At 35.2% G+C, this 18,740-nt stretch overlaps 1 protein-coding gene across 9 annotated transcripts in view; it reads right to left on the bottom strand.

Annotated features, from left to right (window-relative positions):
* The window catches only part of ATXN2 (ataxin 2), a 101,915-nt gene that overhangs the window by 32,911 nt on the left and 50,264 nt on the right, over window positions 1–18,740 (bottom strand). For 7 of the 9 annotated variants that reach the window (XM_044930186.2, XM_025267065.3, XM_025267069.3 and 4 more), the window contains exons 6-14: window positions 14,567–14,691; window positions 12,295–12,386; window positions 11,336–11,533; window positions 9,709–9,887; window positions 7,641–7,850; window positions 5,011–5,193; window positions 2,930–3,127; window positions 2,196–2,303; window positions 1,837–1,907 (exon numbers count right to left, since the gene is read on the bottom strand). In XM_044930186.2, the coding sequence (XP_044786121.1) occupies window positions 1,837–1,907; window positions 2,196–2,303; window positions 2,930–3,127; window positions 5,011–5,193; window positions 7,641–7,850; window positions 9,709–9,887; window positions 11,336–11,533; window positions 12,295–12,386; window positions 14,567–14,691 (1,364 nt within the window). The remainder of the gene's footprint in view (window positions 1–1,836; window positions 1,908–2,195; window positions 2,304–2,929; window positions 3,128–5,010; window positions 5,194–7,640; window positions 7,851–9,708; window positions 9,888–11,335; window positions 11,534–12,294; window positions 12,387–14,566; window positions 14,692–18,740) is intronic. The other 2 variants (XM_025267071.3, XM_025267070.3) reach the window with 2 other exon arrangements.

The raw sequence follows: 18,740 nt of genomic DNA, 5'->3' as shown, positions 1-18,740 counted from the left end.
TCAACACATATATAAAAAGATGCTCAATAGCATCAGCTGTCAGAAAAATGCAAGTCAAAACCACAATCAAAACAACAAATAGTAACAAGTGCTGGTAAAGATGTGGAGACAGGAACCCTCATATACTGCCAGTGGGAATGTAACATAGTGCAGCTGCTTTGGCGAAGAATCAAGTTTTCCTCAAAAGGTGAAGGACAGAGGTACCAGACAAAACAGAAATTCCACTCTTAGGTATATACTCAGAAGTGAAAACATATGGTCACACAAAAACTGTATACTAATATTCACAGCAGCATTATTCACTATAGTCAAAAAGAACCCAAAGACACATCAACTGATGATAAATGAATAAATAAAATATGATCTATCCACACAATGGGGTATTATTCATAAAAGTATAGAAGTACTAACATAGGCTACATGGACAAATCTTGAAAACATGATGGTAAGTGAAAAAGCCACTCACAAAAGGCCATTTATTGCATGGTTCCATGCACATGAAGTGTCCACAAGAGGCAATCCATGAAGAAAAAGATCAGTGGTTACTGGGGGGTACGGGCGTGGGAGGGGGTGGAAGTGTTTGAAAGCAAATGAGCACTGACTGCTAAGGGCTTATGTGATGGTTGTATAAACTGTGTGAATATACCAAAACCCACTAAACTTATACTTTAAATGGATAAATTGTGTGATATATAAATTATACTTTAATAAAACTGTTTAAAAAAAAAGTACTATCTCATATACTTCAAAGTAAAAATTTTCCTTCCTTCATAACATAATAAATTCATGCAAGTGTACTATAAGAACAGAATGAAGGCTTGACTGTAAAAAAAAAAAATACTGACAAAATACAAGTAAATGGGCAAGGACATAACATTTATATCAAACTGAAGATTAAACAAAATAATACCATCTGTGGTTTAGGGATGTATTCACATGCAGTGTAAAGAACCGCAAGGAAAGAAACCCTTCACTAGGCAGGAGATGCAGCTGAGGAGGGCAACTACACAGGAGACTGTTTGTTGGAATGCTTGACATATCAAGCTGGTAGTGGGCATCTGGGCAGTCAGTCATTTTTCTTTGTATTGTGTCTATGCATTAACTATAGCTTAAAAAATTAAATTTACAACTGTTAAGAGCATTAAAGTAGAATAAATGTGTTAAAAGTATGAAGTAATATTTAAATTTAATATTTTGAATGGTGCCAATAAGTTAGGAATGATGCTACTGGCAAAAACTTAAATTTTTAGGAAGCCAGAACACAGGCTAGGAAAAGGCTGGTTTTGCCTTTGATCCATTCAACTTTTATCAGCCTCTGAAAAAAAAAGGGGGCTGAATTAATCAGATTTTTCCCCATTAACATGATGTTTCAGGATGATTTCTTGATTTGGTCTCAAAATATACCTTGATATGTACAGTATGTTATAGTAAATGCTAGGCAAAAGAATGAACAGTCATCCAGGAGAGATCAGATCCAGCAAGTCTTTAGAGAAATGATACTGCAGAAAGATTTCTATCACAATCCATTTGTGCACGAGTATAAATCTGCAACCAGGGTCCAATTGTCATCAAATAATATAATCAAATGAGTATCAAATAACAACTTATGTTGACTTCCAATATCAGAAGTACATTCTCTTTCATTTAGTATCTGTTGTTCTTATCAAATCTCATGATTTTAATTACCTCACAAAAAGCATAGGCAAAGACAACTATGAGAATGTTTAGCTTTCTATAAACATGGTTTGATTATTCTGGGTGTATATATAATGCATTTTTTAGTACATTAAAAAAAATTTTTTTTAATTCTAATTCATTAGTCAATACTATACTTACCCTAAAATCATTCTTAAATTTCTTTAAATCATCAATCTGTTTTCTATGTTCAGAAACAATTGGTGATATACCTGCAAAATTAAGGAAGTGTTAGATCTAAAATAATTTTAAGCTAAAGATTAGAAATAAATTTGGATCTAACTTAAAATTCTTTTAGGATAGGATGCTAGAAATGAAAATAAATTCTATTATTAAAATAATTAAAAACTCAACATATTAATTACAGATTTTGACATGTTAAATTACACATTTAAATATGTACAATCCTAAGAAAAAGTATTGACCAAAAAATACTCAATACTGGGCATGAGATTAAGACATATTCTCTCTTATTTCTAAAGACTTTTTAAAGCTCTAACCTTTATTTTCAGCTTTTGAGAAGCTGGATGATGTCTCACTGGGCTTCATATTTTCTTTATTCCCTGCAGGAGAGTTTTGCCTCTGATCTTGAAGCCTGGAATCTTTAGCTAGAAAATGATATTTTACAAAAACTCAAAGTTAGATAAAAGCTATAAAAGTAAAATGAGAAAATATTCAACAATTTTGATCCTTTTTGTTTTTACAAAAGAACATTTCATTTAAATAGAGGCTTTCCAACTTTGCAGACATATGAAACATGAACTTAATTATATTGATATTTACTACCCAGGAATGTAAACTATCTTAACAACACACATTGAAGAATAACAGATGAGATTAGTAGTATTACTTAAACAACTAACTGCATTTATATAAAATTTTAAATGTGCCCTCAAATACACTGTTGTTCTAGTTTAGTCGCTAAGTCATGTCTGACTCTTTTGAGACCCCATGGATCCCCCCGCCTGCCAGGCTCCTCCATCCAAGGGATTCTTCAGGCAAGAATACTGAAGTGGGTTGCCATTTCCTTCTCCAGGGGATCTTCCTGATCCAGGGATCGAATCCGTTATCTCCTGCACTGACAGGCGGGTTCTTTCCTACTGAGTTACTAGGAAGTCACCCTCAAATACATACCTAAGAATAAAACAACACAGACACTTTTCGTAAACTGTTAAACCTCTAACACACAACTTCATAAAAGACACTGTGGATCTGGAAGCCCTTTCTTACATACCCTCAAGAGATGGGGTAACAGCTCTGTTGGATGCAGGACTGGCAGGTGTAGGAGATGCAGCTGGTACAGGCATAGCAACAGCTTCAGCTGGGATAATACCAGCTTGGGGAGAAGCAAGAACTGGCCCACTAGGAGTATTTCCAATACTATTCTGTCTGGGAGACCTGGGTCTGTGTGTTTTAGGGGATAATCTTGGAACTACAAGAAAGAGAAAAGTTACCCATTATATTCTCAAGCTAAATGTCACTTCTTCAAAACAGTGTCTCTGAAGATCTAGGTAAAAGAGTTCTATCTGACCTCCTCCCCCAATTACTCTTTATCCCATCGTTCTGTTTTCTTTTCCAAAGTCTCAGGAATAGAGGTGATGATGGAGACAACAAATATCTCAAAAATGAAAGCAATTATTACTAATACCTATGTCCAACAGTAGTTTTCTAACTAAATATATTAATTTTAAAACAAAGTATTTGAAATGAATTTAGAAACTGGATTTCTAAGGTAGGAAAAATGCTACTTTTTAGGATAAAAATAACAACACTCTCTACTAAAAAGTAAGACTGTCTCTTTAAAGTAGGACAGTGTTGGGGGGATCCCTAAGAAGTAGACTTCTTTGTTCCTCCTTCAAATAATGAACATCTTTTAGCAGTTTGCAGCCAATCCTATATACTCCTTAACACATCAAAATTTATGTTGCAGTAATTAAGGAAATCAGGAACTCACTTTAGCTGAGACAGATAATCCAAGGTGGGGTTCGTATTTCAATGACTTCGAAATAAGTATCTAACAGGTTTCATATTTCATTACAAACCTATTCAGATTCCAAAGATCTAGAGAAAATGGTTCAATTTATTTCACTTTAGTGGTTCTTTACTTTTTTATGTCAAAAGGATCATGGAAGAAAGTATTACTTAACAACTATCTTTTTTCTAATTAATATAGAGTAAACCTCTAACACCATTTTGTGCATATCTCTTAACAACTGTGATTTTACTCTTTTACTTCTATAATGCTGTTACTTTCAAAATTCATTTCCGGGTCATCTGAGTAATGTCAAATAATGATACAATGAAGAAATAAATATTTTAGAAATTCTATTTTTTTGTTAATTATTTCCTTGTAATTGAAGACCAAAGAAGAAAATAGAAAATTAAAAGGAATTTACAGTAAACTTAAACCTAAAATTATATATGAAGGTGAGCAATGTGTATTAACTAAAGATATTTAATGGAGTTGGATATATTTTTGTTTGTTTAAAGATTTTTTTCTTTTAAAAGTCCCATGCATTGATTAACAGAGTTTATGACCAAAAAACACACAATCATTACATGCTCAAACTCTAGTTATCATGGAAGCAATACATTAAGTAGCAAAAGCAGTTTTAACCTAATTCTAAGATCCTGTCAAAGTATATTTTTTACACTTTCATAGCTTCCATTAGCACATTCTTCGGGCTAATCACAGAAAATTTGGGCTCCTGTGTTTGTTATTCCTTACAAGTGAAATATGGTCAGGAATTAGTGCCATATATAGATACTAAAGAAACCCACAGGACCTAGGCCCAGAATATTGCCTGGCATAAACTAGGATATCAACAAAAATGTATGGGAAGAATGGGGGGTGGGGGAAAGAAATACATAGCACTGTAAGCCCAAAATATTAATAAATGTTTGTGAAAGAATCAATGAACAAGGCTGCTAAGAAGACATGAAATATGATCCCTCCAAATGTTGTTTATGTACTATATTTGCCTTCCATTTGAGTGGAACTTTAGAAAACTATAAAGTATATTCATATTTATGAACCCCATATGAATCTCACCTAAAACCAGAGAATAGACTAGGGAAAAATTACTTTACTCACTGAGAAAACTGAAATTCAGGATGATCACATGATTTGCCCTTAACATATGGTGAATAACTTGGTAGAGCCCAAAATAAAAATAGTTTTCTCAATTCCTGGTTACTCCACTATTTTTTATACACATAGACTTCCTCACATAGAGCTCAAGCTCAGCCCTTTTCACATCCAGTAGAATAACAAAATGAACACTGTTATTATGCTCCAAGCCAAGTGTCACCTACCTCCGCTGACCACGGATGACCATGTGCCCCCTGCAGGACTGGTCCTTGCTGTTGGAGGAGCAGCTGCTTCACTTGGTGGGGTATGGGATACAAATTCTAGGCCACTGGAAATGGAACCCCTTCCAGCAGAAACTCTGTGATTTCGAGGGTGTCGCTGGGCCTTTGGGGACATCCTTGGAGGCCCTAAGAAAGGAACAGTGAACATCACATAAATGCCACAATGTCCATCAGTACTACTTTTCTGCTAAATACACATAGCCCATTCTTTCTCTTTCCCTTCCTCCCTTTCACACACACACACACACACACACACACACACACACACACACATTCTCCCACTTTCTCTTTCATTCCTTCTTGGTTTAAAAAAAAGAAAATAAGCACCATACATATTTTTGGCCATACTTTTTCAGAATTATTTTGTGGAATGCCATAAAATTTTATAAATAAATTTTATTTTGTTCCCTTTTATTTTTTAAAAAAAGGGTAGGATGCAGTTGGTGGTAAGAAATCAAACAATAAGATGTCACAGCTCTTCAAAGATCTTAGCAATTTGTTTAATCTATATCCATTATTTGTAGGTATATAAAAATAAGTATGACAAAATGTTTATAAAGTTATAGCTATATGATGAAATAAATTTTTAACATACACTTTTGGCTTTCTCCCTCAAATTTGCTATATTACTTCTAAGACTAGGAAAAAAAATTACTGAAAAAACTACTGATACACCTTTGTAGTAGCTAAAAAAAAAACAAAAACAAAAACCAGTCCTCACCTGTAGAGTGTCTCAGACTAAACAGGCTGTGAACTGAAAATTCTATGGCTAAGGCACTGGTTTGTATACTAGAGTAATTTACATCTGGGGAAGAAATTTGCACTATATGAATCATCAAAATCCCACATCAATCCTGTCACATTAGTGATTTCTGTTTATAAAGAAGTCTACTATGCATTGAAGCAAAAGTGTCAGGTGAAAACAGTAAATACAATGACTCTTACAACAGAAACCTGACAGTGGTAACACTTGGCAAACTCATTCTTAATGCCAAAGCCAATGCTCCTCACCCCCTTTTTTTTTTTTTTTTTGCCCATGCTACGTTGGAGTGTGAGATCTTAGTTTCCTGACCAGGGATTGAACTTGTACCCCCTGCAGTGGAAACCAGAGTCTTAACCACTGGGCCATCAGGTAAGTCCCTTGCCAAGCTCTTTAGGATGTCAAATTAATTTGTGTCCTCAGTAAGAATACAATCATGAGCACAGTCTTACAAAGAGTGTTACTATAATTTTTAACTGGAGATATAATTTATATTGAAGATGAGTTAAGAACTGGGTATTTAAATATTCATACATATTTTTTACATCCTTTTACAGGAAAAGACCAAGAAAGATGGCTGACACAGCTCAGTGAAATCAAACTTTAAAAAGTTCAGTTTTTGGCAACATGTGAAATACTTATAGAAAGAAAATTTATTCTAAACACAGAAAACCACTGTATTTCATAGTTTTATTTTGAGGTTCACATTTAAAAAATGCTTCAGTGTCACCTAACTATATGACTAGAAAACACTAATTCTAATTAGTTAAAAAGAAAAACTGAATAATGTAGCCTCCCTGAACATGCAAAAGGTAAACTTTTATGTGAATCTGTACATCTAACAGTGGTGAACAAGCTCACATTCAGTAATGTGAATTTTATCTAACACATTCTCATGATATGAATATCACTTACACAAACAACAGACCACAACAAAATATGTCAACAGAATTTAACTTCTCATTTACAGGCCACCATCATAGGCACTTGAGTAAGGAAGTCACCTTGAAAATCAGCCTAACATGTTGTTCAAGATTAGCTGCTTCAGTCAAGATCACATGACCTCGCTGCCTGGACGGCAACAATTTATTAAAAAGCAGCCAATACAGTTTTCTTCAGGGAAGCATTTTCTGCCAGAAAGTTGTATTCATCTCAATATAAGTGATATCAACTGTAATTACAATGAATGAGAATTACAGGATTTTATTCTTTTTTTTCTTTTGATAGGGTAAACAAAAACAAAACAAAAAACCCCTAAAGATTCATACATTGTTTTCTACAATAACAATTTTATCTTAGATTAAGAATTTCCTCTAAAGACTTTCACTACAAAATATTACAAAACTAATTAAAAAAAAATCCCAAACACAAAATCAAACTCTATATTGTAATTTAAGGGTAAACACACCAAGGCAGCCATATGCAATGTCCCTCTCAAAAAGGACCATTAAACCACCACTCCTACCTAAGGTTAACAAGCAGATTCACTAGTATGAAGAAGGTTCACTGTTTACCATTAACCACTGTGTACACTGTAAAGTGGGAGGGAGAAGGCCCTGGGCTGTAAAAGAGCTTCATTACCAGGCAGAGACAAACCCCCATTCTCACAATTCAGGATAGTTCATAGCTTCATACAGCATTTATCAAATTTCTAATAAACAAAAGGTTAATAGAAATAGTTTTAATAAACTAAAGTTAAAACACAGAAATTATAGGTTATTAAATAATGAAGAGGAAACTATTTTGTAATTTTAAACTCACATAGGAGTTAAACAAAGACAAACAAAAACATGAACAAATTGTGGTATTGTACCTTCTGAAGACATGCGTTTAGGCATAGTAGAGACAGGAGCTGGAGAACCATGAGCAGAGGGGTGAGACGGGGGTCTGGATGGCCGCGAGGGGGGCCTGGAGGGCGGCCGTGTAGGGGTGGCTGCCCGAGGTGGAAGAGAGTTGGGACCTGACTGGTAGCGAGAAGGTGGGCGAGAGGAAGGAGATGGGCAAGGCGATGGCCAGGGAACACCTGACAGAACAAATGATATGAAGGAAAGTATAAAAACTAAAGAAAAAAATGAGGGAAAAAAGTAAACAGAAAAAAAGTAAAATGACAAAAATGATTTCTTGTACATTTTAACCCTTTGAGGACAGTCATTTGATTTGTGATAAGTTTTAGCATAACTTAACTGACATAAATTCACATTTTACTTTAACCTCCTTAAAATTAAGTCTGTTTAAATGAATACACGTTCCCAAAGGGTTAATTAGGATCTACACATACTATTGAAGAAGACAGTTAAGACTTTGCCTATTCACCTGCTTCTATAACTGTTTTTTGGAAAATCAATTGTTAAAAGGAGAATAACATACACTAGGTAATTTCACACAATAAATCACAAAACTCAGGGATAAGATTATTTCTTATTTAGTTTTATCTTTTGAAACAGCTATTATAATCCCATTAAAAATACTAGTTTCTTATAACTGGTTTTCTTCTAGTCTATACCTAAATATAAGGTTGAGTTTGAAATAACATTAAGCAGGTACATTTAAGTAGAACATTACTTTTACTATTTTCCAGAGTCACAGGAGTGAGAGATTAATATTCACTGCCTTTTCAAAAAACATATTTTAACCTTATCAAGTTAAAAAAAGAAGGTGTATCTTCTAAATAACTTATGCAGTGAAACATTTAAGAGACTGCGTAATAAACAATCCAACTACAAAGCAGTCATCACCAAATAAACTGACACTGAGGGATATGCACAGGTCAAAATACAGCTAACATGTAACATGACATCACTTACCTTAATCTTAGGAAACAGTCCAGGTCTCCTCTCCATAGGGTTCCACACACTTGAGTATCATACATTTCCCAGCCCCTTTCAGGTTTTTTACTTTTAAAATTCTGTTCATAAACAACTAAAATTCTTTACTCAGTGAGCAAAGAAATCTCACCCCAATACAAAGTATAGAAAATACTCAAGAGTGTTCATTTGGAGAGGAATTCTGGAGAAAGACTCAATGAAAACAAATGAAATTGGAAACTTAGTGTTCTCTATTTGTCTAACTTTCCAAACTTAAATACCTAAAATTGAATGCCCACTGTTCCCCCCCGGTTAGTATCTAAAACACCACCAATATTTTAATTACCATAGTTCCATACAGTCTATGGTACTGCTGTTTCCAGTATCCCTGACTTGTATGAGAGAGCCATGACCCATGAGCCATATTTAACCTAGATCTGGAGGGAGAATAGGGGAAAAAAAAAAATCTTCCTACTAAAGATGCAAGTTTGCATATTTTAGTTAAACTAAACTATAATATCTGCCTTTATATTGAATTTTTATTTTTTTAAGCACTTTTTCCCCACCATCTTCACATGACTGTTGGCCATGTCTTGTACTGCAAGGTACCTCAAATCCTCTTGAAGTAAGCAGAATATAAATATATAAACAAACAGTTCATAAAAATGAATTTATATTAACCACTGAGCATTTCACACAGATTTGGATTTTCCATGTAAACTATGTCTAAATAATTTTATCGTCCAGTGTTTTTAAAATTGAGAACCTACCCAGTTTCCAATTTCTTTATATGTGGAGTGTTTTTTTGCCAAGTGAATGTCTTTGGTTAAATTTAGCATTTTACCTTAATACATGAGTATTTCATCATGTTAAATTCTGTATATGCCAACAACATACTAATTTTTACAATTTTACTAATTTGATATCCACAAAGGCAAATTTTAAATATTTACTGAAAACTACTCCACAGAAATCATTAAAAGGTATGCATCCTCTTATCAACTAAGTAAAACTGTGAATATTCAGAAAATTATATCTTTGATCAATGAGATTGACAAATTTGGTCAAAATACTTGCCTCCATTAACTACTCTTTGGTCTGAACCAGAATTCGGGTTGAAATCTGAAGTGTGAGAGGTGGATCTTGATGGCATGGAGCCCGATCCAGGCTGGCCCATACGTGGTGAATTCTGACGCCCACTTCCCCAGGATATGACTTCTCTATTTCTTTGTCCAGGAGGAATATATTTATTTTCCCTGGAAATGAGAGATCCTCTAAATCATTTTATCCTAATAGATACCAGACCAATGAAACTTATCTAAAAGCAATTTAGGCAGAAGGGAACGCTTGTTATTAAAAGGTTAAAAACAAACCAAATGGCCTCACTTCCAGACACCCTTATTCTTCCATTTTACTCTAAGCTCTAGGTCTGGCCTTTCTTTTCCCTCAGATTTTCCCCCTAAGGACAAAATAAAACAAACATGTATTCATTCATTCTTGTCCTACTTGATCTCCTTATGGCTGTTTCTATCAATCATCATCTGTCTTCTTGAAACTCTTCTTCCTTGGTTTTCTCTGCAATCTCTTCTCTTTGTAGCTGTTCATTAGTTTTTCATGGTTTTCACATCAATCCCCCAAATCCACACTGTCAGCCTCACAGTCTCAGTATCTCTCACTGAACACTTAAATTCAAATCACGATTCCTAAACTGCAAGTGCCTTTAGGACAGAATGTGTATCTTATTCTACCGGGTATGTAGCAGGTGGTTCTCACAACACATATTTATGAATAAATTCATGAAAGATCTGTGAGCCCTTCGAATGCAATAAATTGCACAAATGGACTCACTGTACCTCCCCTCAAGCTTGCTTGGTGTTTTCTGTCTCTAATACCGGTACAACCACCAATCTGTTTAGTTATCAAATAAACTCAGGATCACCCCTGGTTTTTCTAACCTTTCTATCACTGGTCCTGGTCTCATTCTCACACTTGAACTATTTCAATACAATAACTGGCCTCTATGTCTCAGCCAGTTCTCAATGTCACCAGAGTTGGTTCATCCCATACCCTGCCTACAAGGTGCTCTTTAACATGACACACACAGAGTCTCACTCCTTTGGTTCCTATCACCAGCTACTACCACTGCAATGTCAACATACACCCTGTATTCCAGACATACAAAACAAGGTTTTTCCTCAATTGGACAAGTTCTTTCACCTGTCTTCACCATGCAAGGAATTCCTGTTTTATGCTTCTGTGAGTGACAGACAGATCTACTATCCTATCATAAAACATCACCTCATCTGTTAGGTATACTCTGATCCCACAAGGTTACGCTTGTTCCTTTTCCCTTGCATATTCCTAGTACTCTGATCACACCTCTAAACTAGGAAATCATACTGAACTGTAATTATGTTATATGCACCCCTCCCCCAACCTGTTCATTTGTCTTTAACAAGCTCTTCCAGACCTTGGCTTGCTCGTCACTGTATATCCACCACTTGGCTCCACAGAAGTGATGTTCAGAAACTATTTTCCAAGAGTACTATAATCTTTTCACTAACAGAACCTGAAACCAACTCCATTTGCATTCTCTACCTAAGCTAAGTTAAAGGAAGATGAAATATAATAATAATAATACACCTTCTCACACAGACCTTGAGTTGTGTATCCAAAATACTGCATCATGATTTCCTTTAAATACCTAGTGTTTATGTTGTGGCCCTCACGTTCACTGGAATTTCTCTGAACTGCTGTGTATTTTTCTTCTTCACTCCTATCATCATTTTCCAGGGCCACCCGGGCTTTATACTGGGCACTTGATTCAATTTCTTCTGCTAACTGGTTTGCCCTTGCTTCTCGTTTTAAAAATTCTTCTGAGTTATCCCTTTCTAAGGGCACCCTGAAACAAATGAAAAGAAAAAGCAAAGTGTGTATTTTAAAGTAACAGTTTACATATCTGTCACAATCAACTATTAAGGCATTTGTTTAAAATGCTGGTAAAAACTGTAAAAGAGCTATAGTCATCTACTTATAAATCAAAATTTGAATTTTCTTATTCCTTTTTCCTTAGAGTAATATAACATTTCCAAAACTGGTTAAATTACCCATTTCCCCATAACCTCTGCATTTGTCAATTTAGTTTTTACAGTGCAAAAAAAACACAAAATTTATTTAGAACAAAAAAATCAGAGTATAAATAAGCTACATTTAATCCCTATTTTAATGGGAGTTTATCAGTGTAAGAAGTAACAATAATATATAGTCACATAATTGTTTAACTTAAAATCCAACAGAGGACTTCACTGGTGGTCCAGTGGCTAAGACTCCATGCTCCCAAAGCAGGCGGCCTGGGTTCGATCCCTGGTCAGGGAACTAGATCCCAAGTGCTGCAACTAAGACTTTGAGCAGCCAAATAAATAAATATTAAAAAATAAAACAAGTTAAAAAAAAAAGTCTAACAGAAACATTTATTCAACATAATTTAAGCTGCTGCTGCTGTTGCTGCTGCTAAGTTGCTTCAGTCGTGTCCGACTCTGTGCGACCCCATAGATGGCAGACCACCAGGCTCCCTTGTCCCTGGGATTTTTCAGGCAAGAATTCTGGAGTGGTTGCAAATCAAAGGCAAATGCACTAAAACAAAAGCAAGCTTTAAAAACTTACGTATATGAAGACAGACTGCTATCGTATGTAGACACTACACCATAATTTTCTTCATTATATCGAAACATATCGTTGGGATCCCATCCATTAGACTAGAAGAGAACAAAACTCATTTTTCAAAATAACAAAATATTGTCTTCTTTAATGCAGTTATAATCAAGATCTACATTAACAATTATCTATCATACTATTCAAGCAAAACCTAGCAAAAGTAAAAAATATGCAAAAATTTGCTTTAAAAACGTCTTAAGGAAAAACTTCTCTTCTACATATCAGCCTCTACAAGTTGGTAAATAACTACAGCTGAACTTTGAACAATTCGGGGGGTGGGGTGTCAGGTGTACCAACTCCCTGCACAAGTGTAAAACCTGTAGATTCAACCAACCTTGAATCGTGCAGTACTGTAGTATTTACTATTGCAAAACCTAAGTGTATAAATGTACCAGCATGGTTCAAACCTGTGTTGTTCAAGGTTCAATTGTGTTTGAATCAGTTATTTGAGATGTTTTAAGTTCAGAACATTTTAGTTACTTCATAAACTATGAATCTCAGATCAGGGTTCTCTCCTTTTCCCACTCCTTACAGTGATCTTTCTACAAGGTATTTTACCTGAAACCTCTTTGAGTGAACTGATCATCAGGTCCAATTGATAAAAAGCAGTAAAATACAGCACATAATCATTATCCATGTCAGCAGAGAGCACAGCATCATCTGAGCAATGTTGATGGCAATTTCAGGACAAAACCTTGCCTCTAAGATCACCCATCCACTGTGGCTCCTTCTGTGCTGCTTCAGATAGAACTGTAATACAAATCTACCAATCAACTACTTCAGCCTAATATATGGGAGCAGGAAATCAGTTACCTATAGAAACTTTAAAATATGCTCTTTTAGTATATGCTCCATGTGAAAAATTTAAAGTGTGCAGAAACATATCCAGTGAAAAGTAATACTGCCAATCCCAGTGTGTATAGATAACCACCATTAACAACTTCTTGGGCATAATTCCAGACATTCTTTGTGCATATGTAAGAATGTGATTATCATCATCAGCTCTCTTTTACAGACATTCAAATAGGATCTTCTTGTTCTGCAGCTTGCTTTTTCTTTTAATAAGTTCTAGGTATCTTCCCAGAACACCTTTCTTTCAAGAGGACATATACTACTTCAACTGAATGGAGGTATAATAAATTACACATGTCCTACTGACGGACAGTAAGGATATTTCCTATTTTTCACTACTAGAAAAAAATGCTGTGAAAAACATCCTAATATAATTATTTGAATGTCTTATGAATACATTCACAGAGATAGCATTGCTGAACCAAACTATATGTTTTAAATTTTGAAAACATTGCCAGAATGTGCTCTAGAAGGTGTCTATCAATTCAACTGCTTCACTATCAATTTTAAAAAAAGAGACAGAGAATGCTTGCTTCTCTTTATCCTCCAGAGGTGATGTGCTACAAAAACCTGAGAAACTTCACATTAAGTAATATGTGGTTCTTTAAAAAGTTTGGAAACTATTGTATGGTGTCTATGAATTTCCAGTTTTACAACTGGACAATGATTTTAACATCAAACACAGGTTTGTTAAATAAGATTTCTCTGTAAGATTCAATGAAAGATTCATCTCATTCAAATTTTATTGCCTAAACACTCATTTTTGGCAAGAAACTTTGCTTGTATCTCCCGAGTTTAGAAACAGAATTTAAAGAATCCTAATGACAGAGTCATTATTAAGCATTGATTTACAGATGATGTGTTATGGGAAAAGTAAAAATAATATGTCAAGAGGCTTTTGGAAATAGCCTTTTCCTCCTAATTTTAAGATAAAGAAACTTACTTTTTGCTGTAATTCTAATGTAACCTAATGATATAGCTTAATAATGAGTACCTCTTTGACAGACAAGAATCCTAAAAGTCACACTTTTACATCACTTCTTGCTAAAGACAACAAACAAGTCACCATTTTCCTCAGACTGCCCTATTCTGCAGGACATTCAAAACTAAATACGCAGGCGTTTCTAGTTTCCCACGGTTTCTAATCTAAATTTTTAAGTTGTTTATTAGGATTCACTTTAAAGACATACAAATACTTCATATGCATCCCCAAGAAACATTTTTCTGTATATACTGCCTAGGGTGAAGTCTCTACACAATAAAACAGCTTATTTAAATACAGTCACAACAGCATACTTAAAACCAAATGATAGGATGTCATACCGTATCACGGGACCATACTGTTACTAATTGAAAAGATTTTGCTTACAACATCATTTTCCAAAGCCTCCAGTTCGTCATTGGTAGTGAGTTCACCTGCATCCCAAGGCTCCAGGTCCTTTTCTTTGTGTTCACCATTCACTTTAGCACTGATAGCAGAGTCAGTAAAAGCATCTGCAAAGGATGGTTTTGGATGAAAGATCATACAACCAGACACTGGGCTACAAGAATACACACATGAATTATCAACAAAAATGCTAAAAAAAGTATTATGAAAAGTGACTTTCTAATATAGAAAAAACAGCATTCATTAACAGTATGCTTTCAGCTGTGTAATGCTTCTAATGCTTTTATCTTCAAAACACTTAACTTGTTCACTAAGTGGCATCGTAGATGACTACTGAAGGAAGGTATGTTTTACACATATAATTTTAAGCCACATGAAATGTTATAATGTATTCACACGAGTCATAAAAATATATTTAAGTATATTAAAAAATAATTAGTTTGTGTTTCAGAATTGATCCAGAAATTTTCTATGAATTCATCTAAAGATCTCTCATGTTTAATTGACACATTAGATATGCACTCAGAGCTGCTGCAGCCAAACAGACGCAGATCTTTTAACTTTCCAAATCCATGTCCACATGCAGGGGTCAATATTCTAACATACCCTTGCCATTAATAACAAAAGTCATTCTAAGTGACCCATCTCCACACAGAACCCTATTTCCCCATAGCCACTCTGTTACAAAATTCAGGCCCCACTGTGTTATCTGTCCTCAGAAAGGCCTACCTAGACTTTCTGTCAACACTTTCTCACCTGTCTATCCTCTCTCCTCTTCTGCTAATGTTACTGAGGAGCACTGGCTTGTGAAAGCAGCATGGCATGGCATCGGTATGCTCACTGGCAGGATCTATCTATCCCATGGCTGCTGTCCAGCAAAGAAACTGTTTCTCCAGTTCAAAGTCAGGACTCAGCTAAATAAAAGTCTACTTGGGCAATGACAATGTTAGAAAATGCTTTGGGATACAAGCTTACATTTAGATGTCTGGGCCTAAAGGGTATCCCCCACCACACAAGGCTGTGGAGTAATACTTCTGCTGACCTGGCTGTGCCAGAGTACTGGCTCCCAGTCAAAAAAATCAACACTTGTGTCTTCTTCAAAAGAGACAATTCCAGGGGGATTTTTGATTTGGTACTGTTTCTATCAATGTCACTGGCTACCCAATGGGCATGGCGATAGTGAAATAAGAAACTTGAGCCGGCATGGCACTCTAAGTCTAGCTAGCTCTTACCTCCTCTCATCTCAAACTAGGGGTGGTTAAGTGCATGTGGGTGTGTGTTCACGCACACTACATAATAAAAGCATAATTGCACATATGGGCTTAGCTACCAGCCCTATCAGGCAGCATGGCTCCTGCTGCCAGCAATTATACAAGCCAAGAGCATGCCAAGGGGGATTCCTAGAGCAGCAGGTCTCAGCTGAGAGTGGGATCAGCACTCATTGGAAGATGACTGCATTTTGGGAAGTTCTCTTAGGGGTTCTAACAGACTGATATTATCTTCACAATGCCATCCTCAGCTGTAAGTCACTGAAAGACCCTACAAATTTGAAGTTCTATTCTATGTCACCTTAAAGTTATGCAAATTCTAGGTAAAATTAATTTTGCCTTAAGAGTATTTTCAAGAATGTGAAATGCTCCAAGAAAAACATCAAACAATAACTCACAATAGGTGGCTGAAATTCCCTATTTTAATTCTCACACAATTAGAACAGAAAACTAAGACTACGTAGAAATCACAAATCAGTCATACAAGCAGCAAGGGGATTAATTCTCATTTAAGAGCCTGTTAATGTTTTAATCACACTAGTTGTTGAAAAGCATATATTTAAATAAATAAGGCATTTACGCAGATGGAAACCCAGAAATAAAGACAATACTTTTTTATTCTAGAAATTAAAATCCAGAACAACAGAAGGTTTAAAAAAAAAAAGAAACAGAAACAGATCCACATAAATGGACTTATTGTTATTGCAGGGTGTTTGTGTGTGTCAAAGTATTTAGAAAAGACTAAGGACTGAGTCAGCAGTCCTCAAATTGAAAAAATGAAATATACAATAGAAACAGCTTAAATATACTTCTACTGGTATTATTTTAAACAAAAATCACAAAGGATCCTTGAAGAGGGAACCAAGGTGAAAAAGCAAGAGTCTAAAACTTCACTGAACCAAGTTTTACTCTGCTAATTACAATTTAGGTCGTATTAAGAGGCCATTATTAAACTACCTATCTTTAAAAAAAAATACTACATTTTTATCTTAAATCAACCTTATAAATGAATTAACTGTTCACACAGTGGTTCTTAGCATCCCATTTTTCTTTCAGGACAGAAAAGGTGTGGGAGGGAAAACACAAAAGTATGTTTGTATTGGTGAGGAATGATATTCCTTGATTCAAAAATTTCTCCCAAAGAAAAAGTCTCTGTATAAACATGAGTAAATATTTTAGGGAAAGATGTGCGTAAGATGTACAAAGTGGAGAATCAGCAAAATGAGGCTATCGTGTCAAGACGGCAGGATAAAGCCTGGTCATATTAATAATACCATATTTCGGGTCAACATTCTATCATTAGTTAGAAGGAAGCCAGACCTGGGTATTCATTCTATATTCTTACCAATATCTATTACTATTAAGTCCTGAATAGTTATTTTATTAATAGCTGCATTTGGATTTTTGAAAAGAACCACTGTTGGTATGAAACAGTACAATGTTAGTGCTAGGATTTCTGCAAATATAATTTAATTAAAATTGTGCAAATTTTGCAATGCCATAAAGTCATAGTGTATTAATTTCCCATTATCCTCTATGGTAAGAAGCAAAAGCATTAAAAAAGCTGGATGCAAGAAAATATGACTGTGAGAAAAATGTTAACCTGTTTCTGAAAGAACTACAGGCATAAAAAGAAAAGAATAAAAGTGATCAGATGAGATAATAAAAGATGACAAAGATGTGCTTCATTCCCTGCCTGATGGAATCCAATTTAGGGAAAGGGGAGAAAGGGCATAATACTGTCCCTGCCTCCAAACGTTCCCTTCCTTTTCTGAGCCAGTGGTGCCACCTGGTGGTGATCAGAAAGAAATGTCTCAACCAATGTGCAGCCTCTGTTCCTCAGCCCCATGCCCAGGAAATGAGCTCTTTTTCCCTCCATCTCAGTCAATTATGACTCTGAAAAAAAATCAAAGTTGCCTGAGAATTTTTAAATGGCCAGAAAAGTGGTGAAAAAGTAACACTTATTTTAAGCTAAAAAAAATAAATTTAAATTGACTAAAACTACAAAATGACATAAAACTAGATGAGATTAAAAAACCATTATCAGACTTGACATCAGAAGCCCTCAAATGTGCTTTCAGAGAAGCCTTCACCAAAATCCTCAGCTACTCATGTCATCTCTCAATTAAAAGTGCTTTTCTTCAAACACTAAAATTTCAGATAAAAAACTTATTTCAATGATATTGTTCTGATAGATCAATTATTAATATTGTGACCTTTTTCAACGACTTTAAAAACATATTTTCTCATCATATACCATGAGTTTTATATGGACCAATCTATACACAACAGAGTATCAGTTACAGTGGGTGCTATCCTAGCAACTAAGAGACCAGAGAGTTGGACACAACTGAGCAACCGACACTTTCACTTCAAAAGGCATTCTAATACAGATTAGCATGCATGTGTCCTAAGTCGTGTCCAACTCTTTGCGACCCCATAGACTGTAGCCCACCAGGCTTCTCTGTCTACAAATCTTCCAGACAAGAATACTGGAGTGGGTTGCCATTTCCTTCTCCAGGGGATCTTCTTGACCCAGGGATCGAACCTGCGTCTCCTACATCTGCTGCATTGGCAGGAGGATTCTTTACCACTGAGCCACCTTGGAGGCCCAATACAGACTAGAGTAACATAAAAAATAATATTTTTCTGAACTGTACACAAATCCAAGGGTTTCCCCAGGAGAAATGGAATTTGAGGCCAGAAGAAGATTACATTTTTGTTTTATATTCTTCTGTTCTGTATGAGTATTTATACTATGAATACATACTAAATCATGTATTTTATTATACAGCTATTAAAAAACACAGTATTAAAGAAAAGGATAAACAAAAAAGATGGGCATAGTGAACACACTAAGGGCTCAGGGTGTGTGGAACAGAACAACA

The sequence above is a fragment of the Bubalus bubalis genome, chromosome 17 (genome assembly GCF_019923935.1).
Source record: "Bubalus bubalis isolate 160015118507 breed Murrah chromosome 17, NDDB_SH_1, whole genome shotgun sequence".
In the NCBI taxonomy this organism is placed as follows: Eukaryota; Metazoa; Chordata; class Mammalia; order Artiodactyla; family Bovidae; genus Bubalus; species Bubalus bubalis.
Note: the sequence above shows the minus strand (reverse complement) of the source record. Positions and strands in the feature narration are given on the sequence as shown.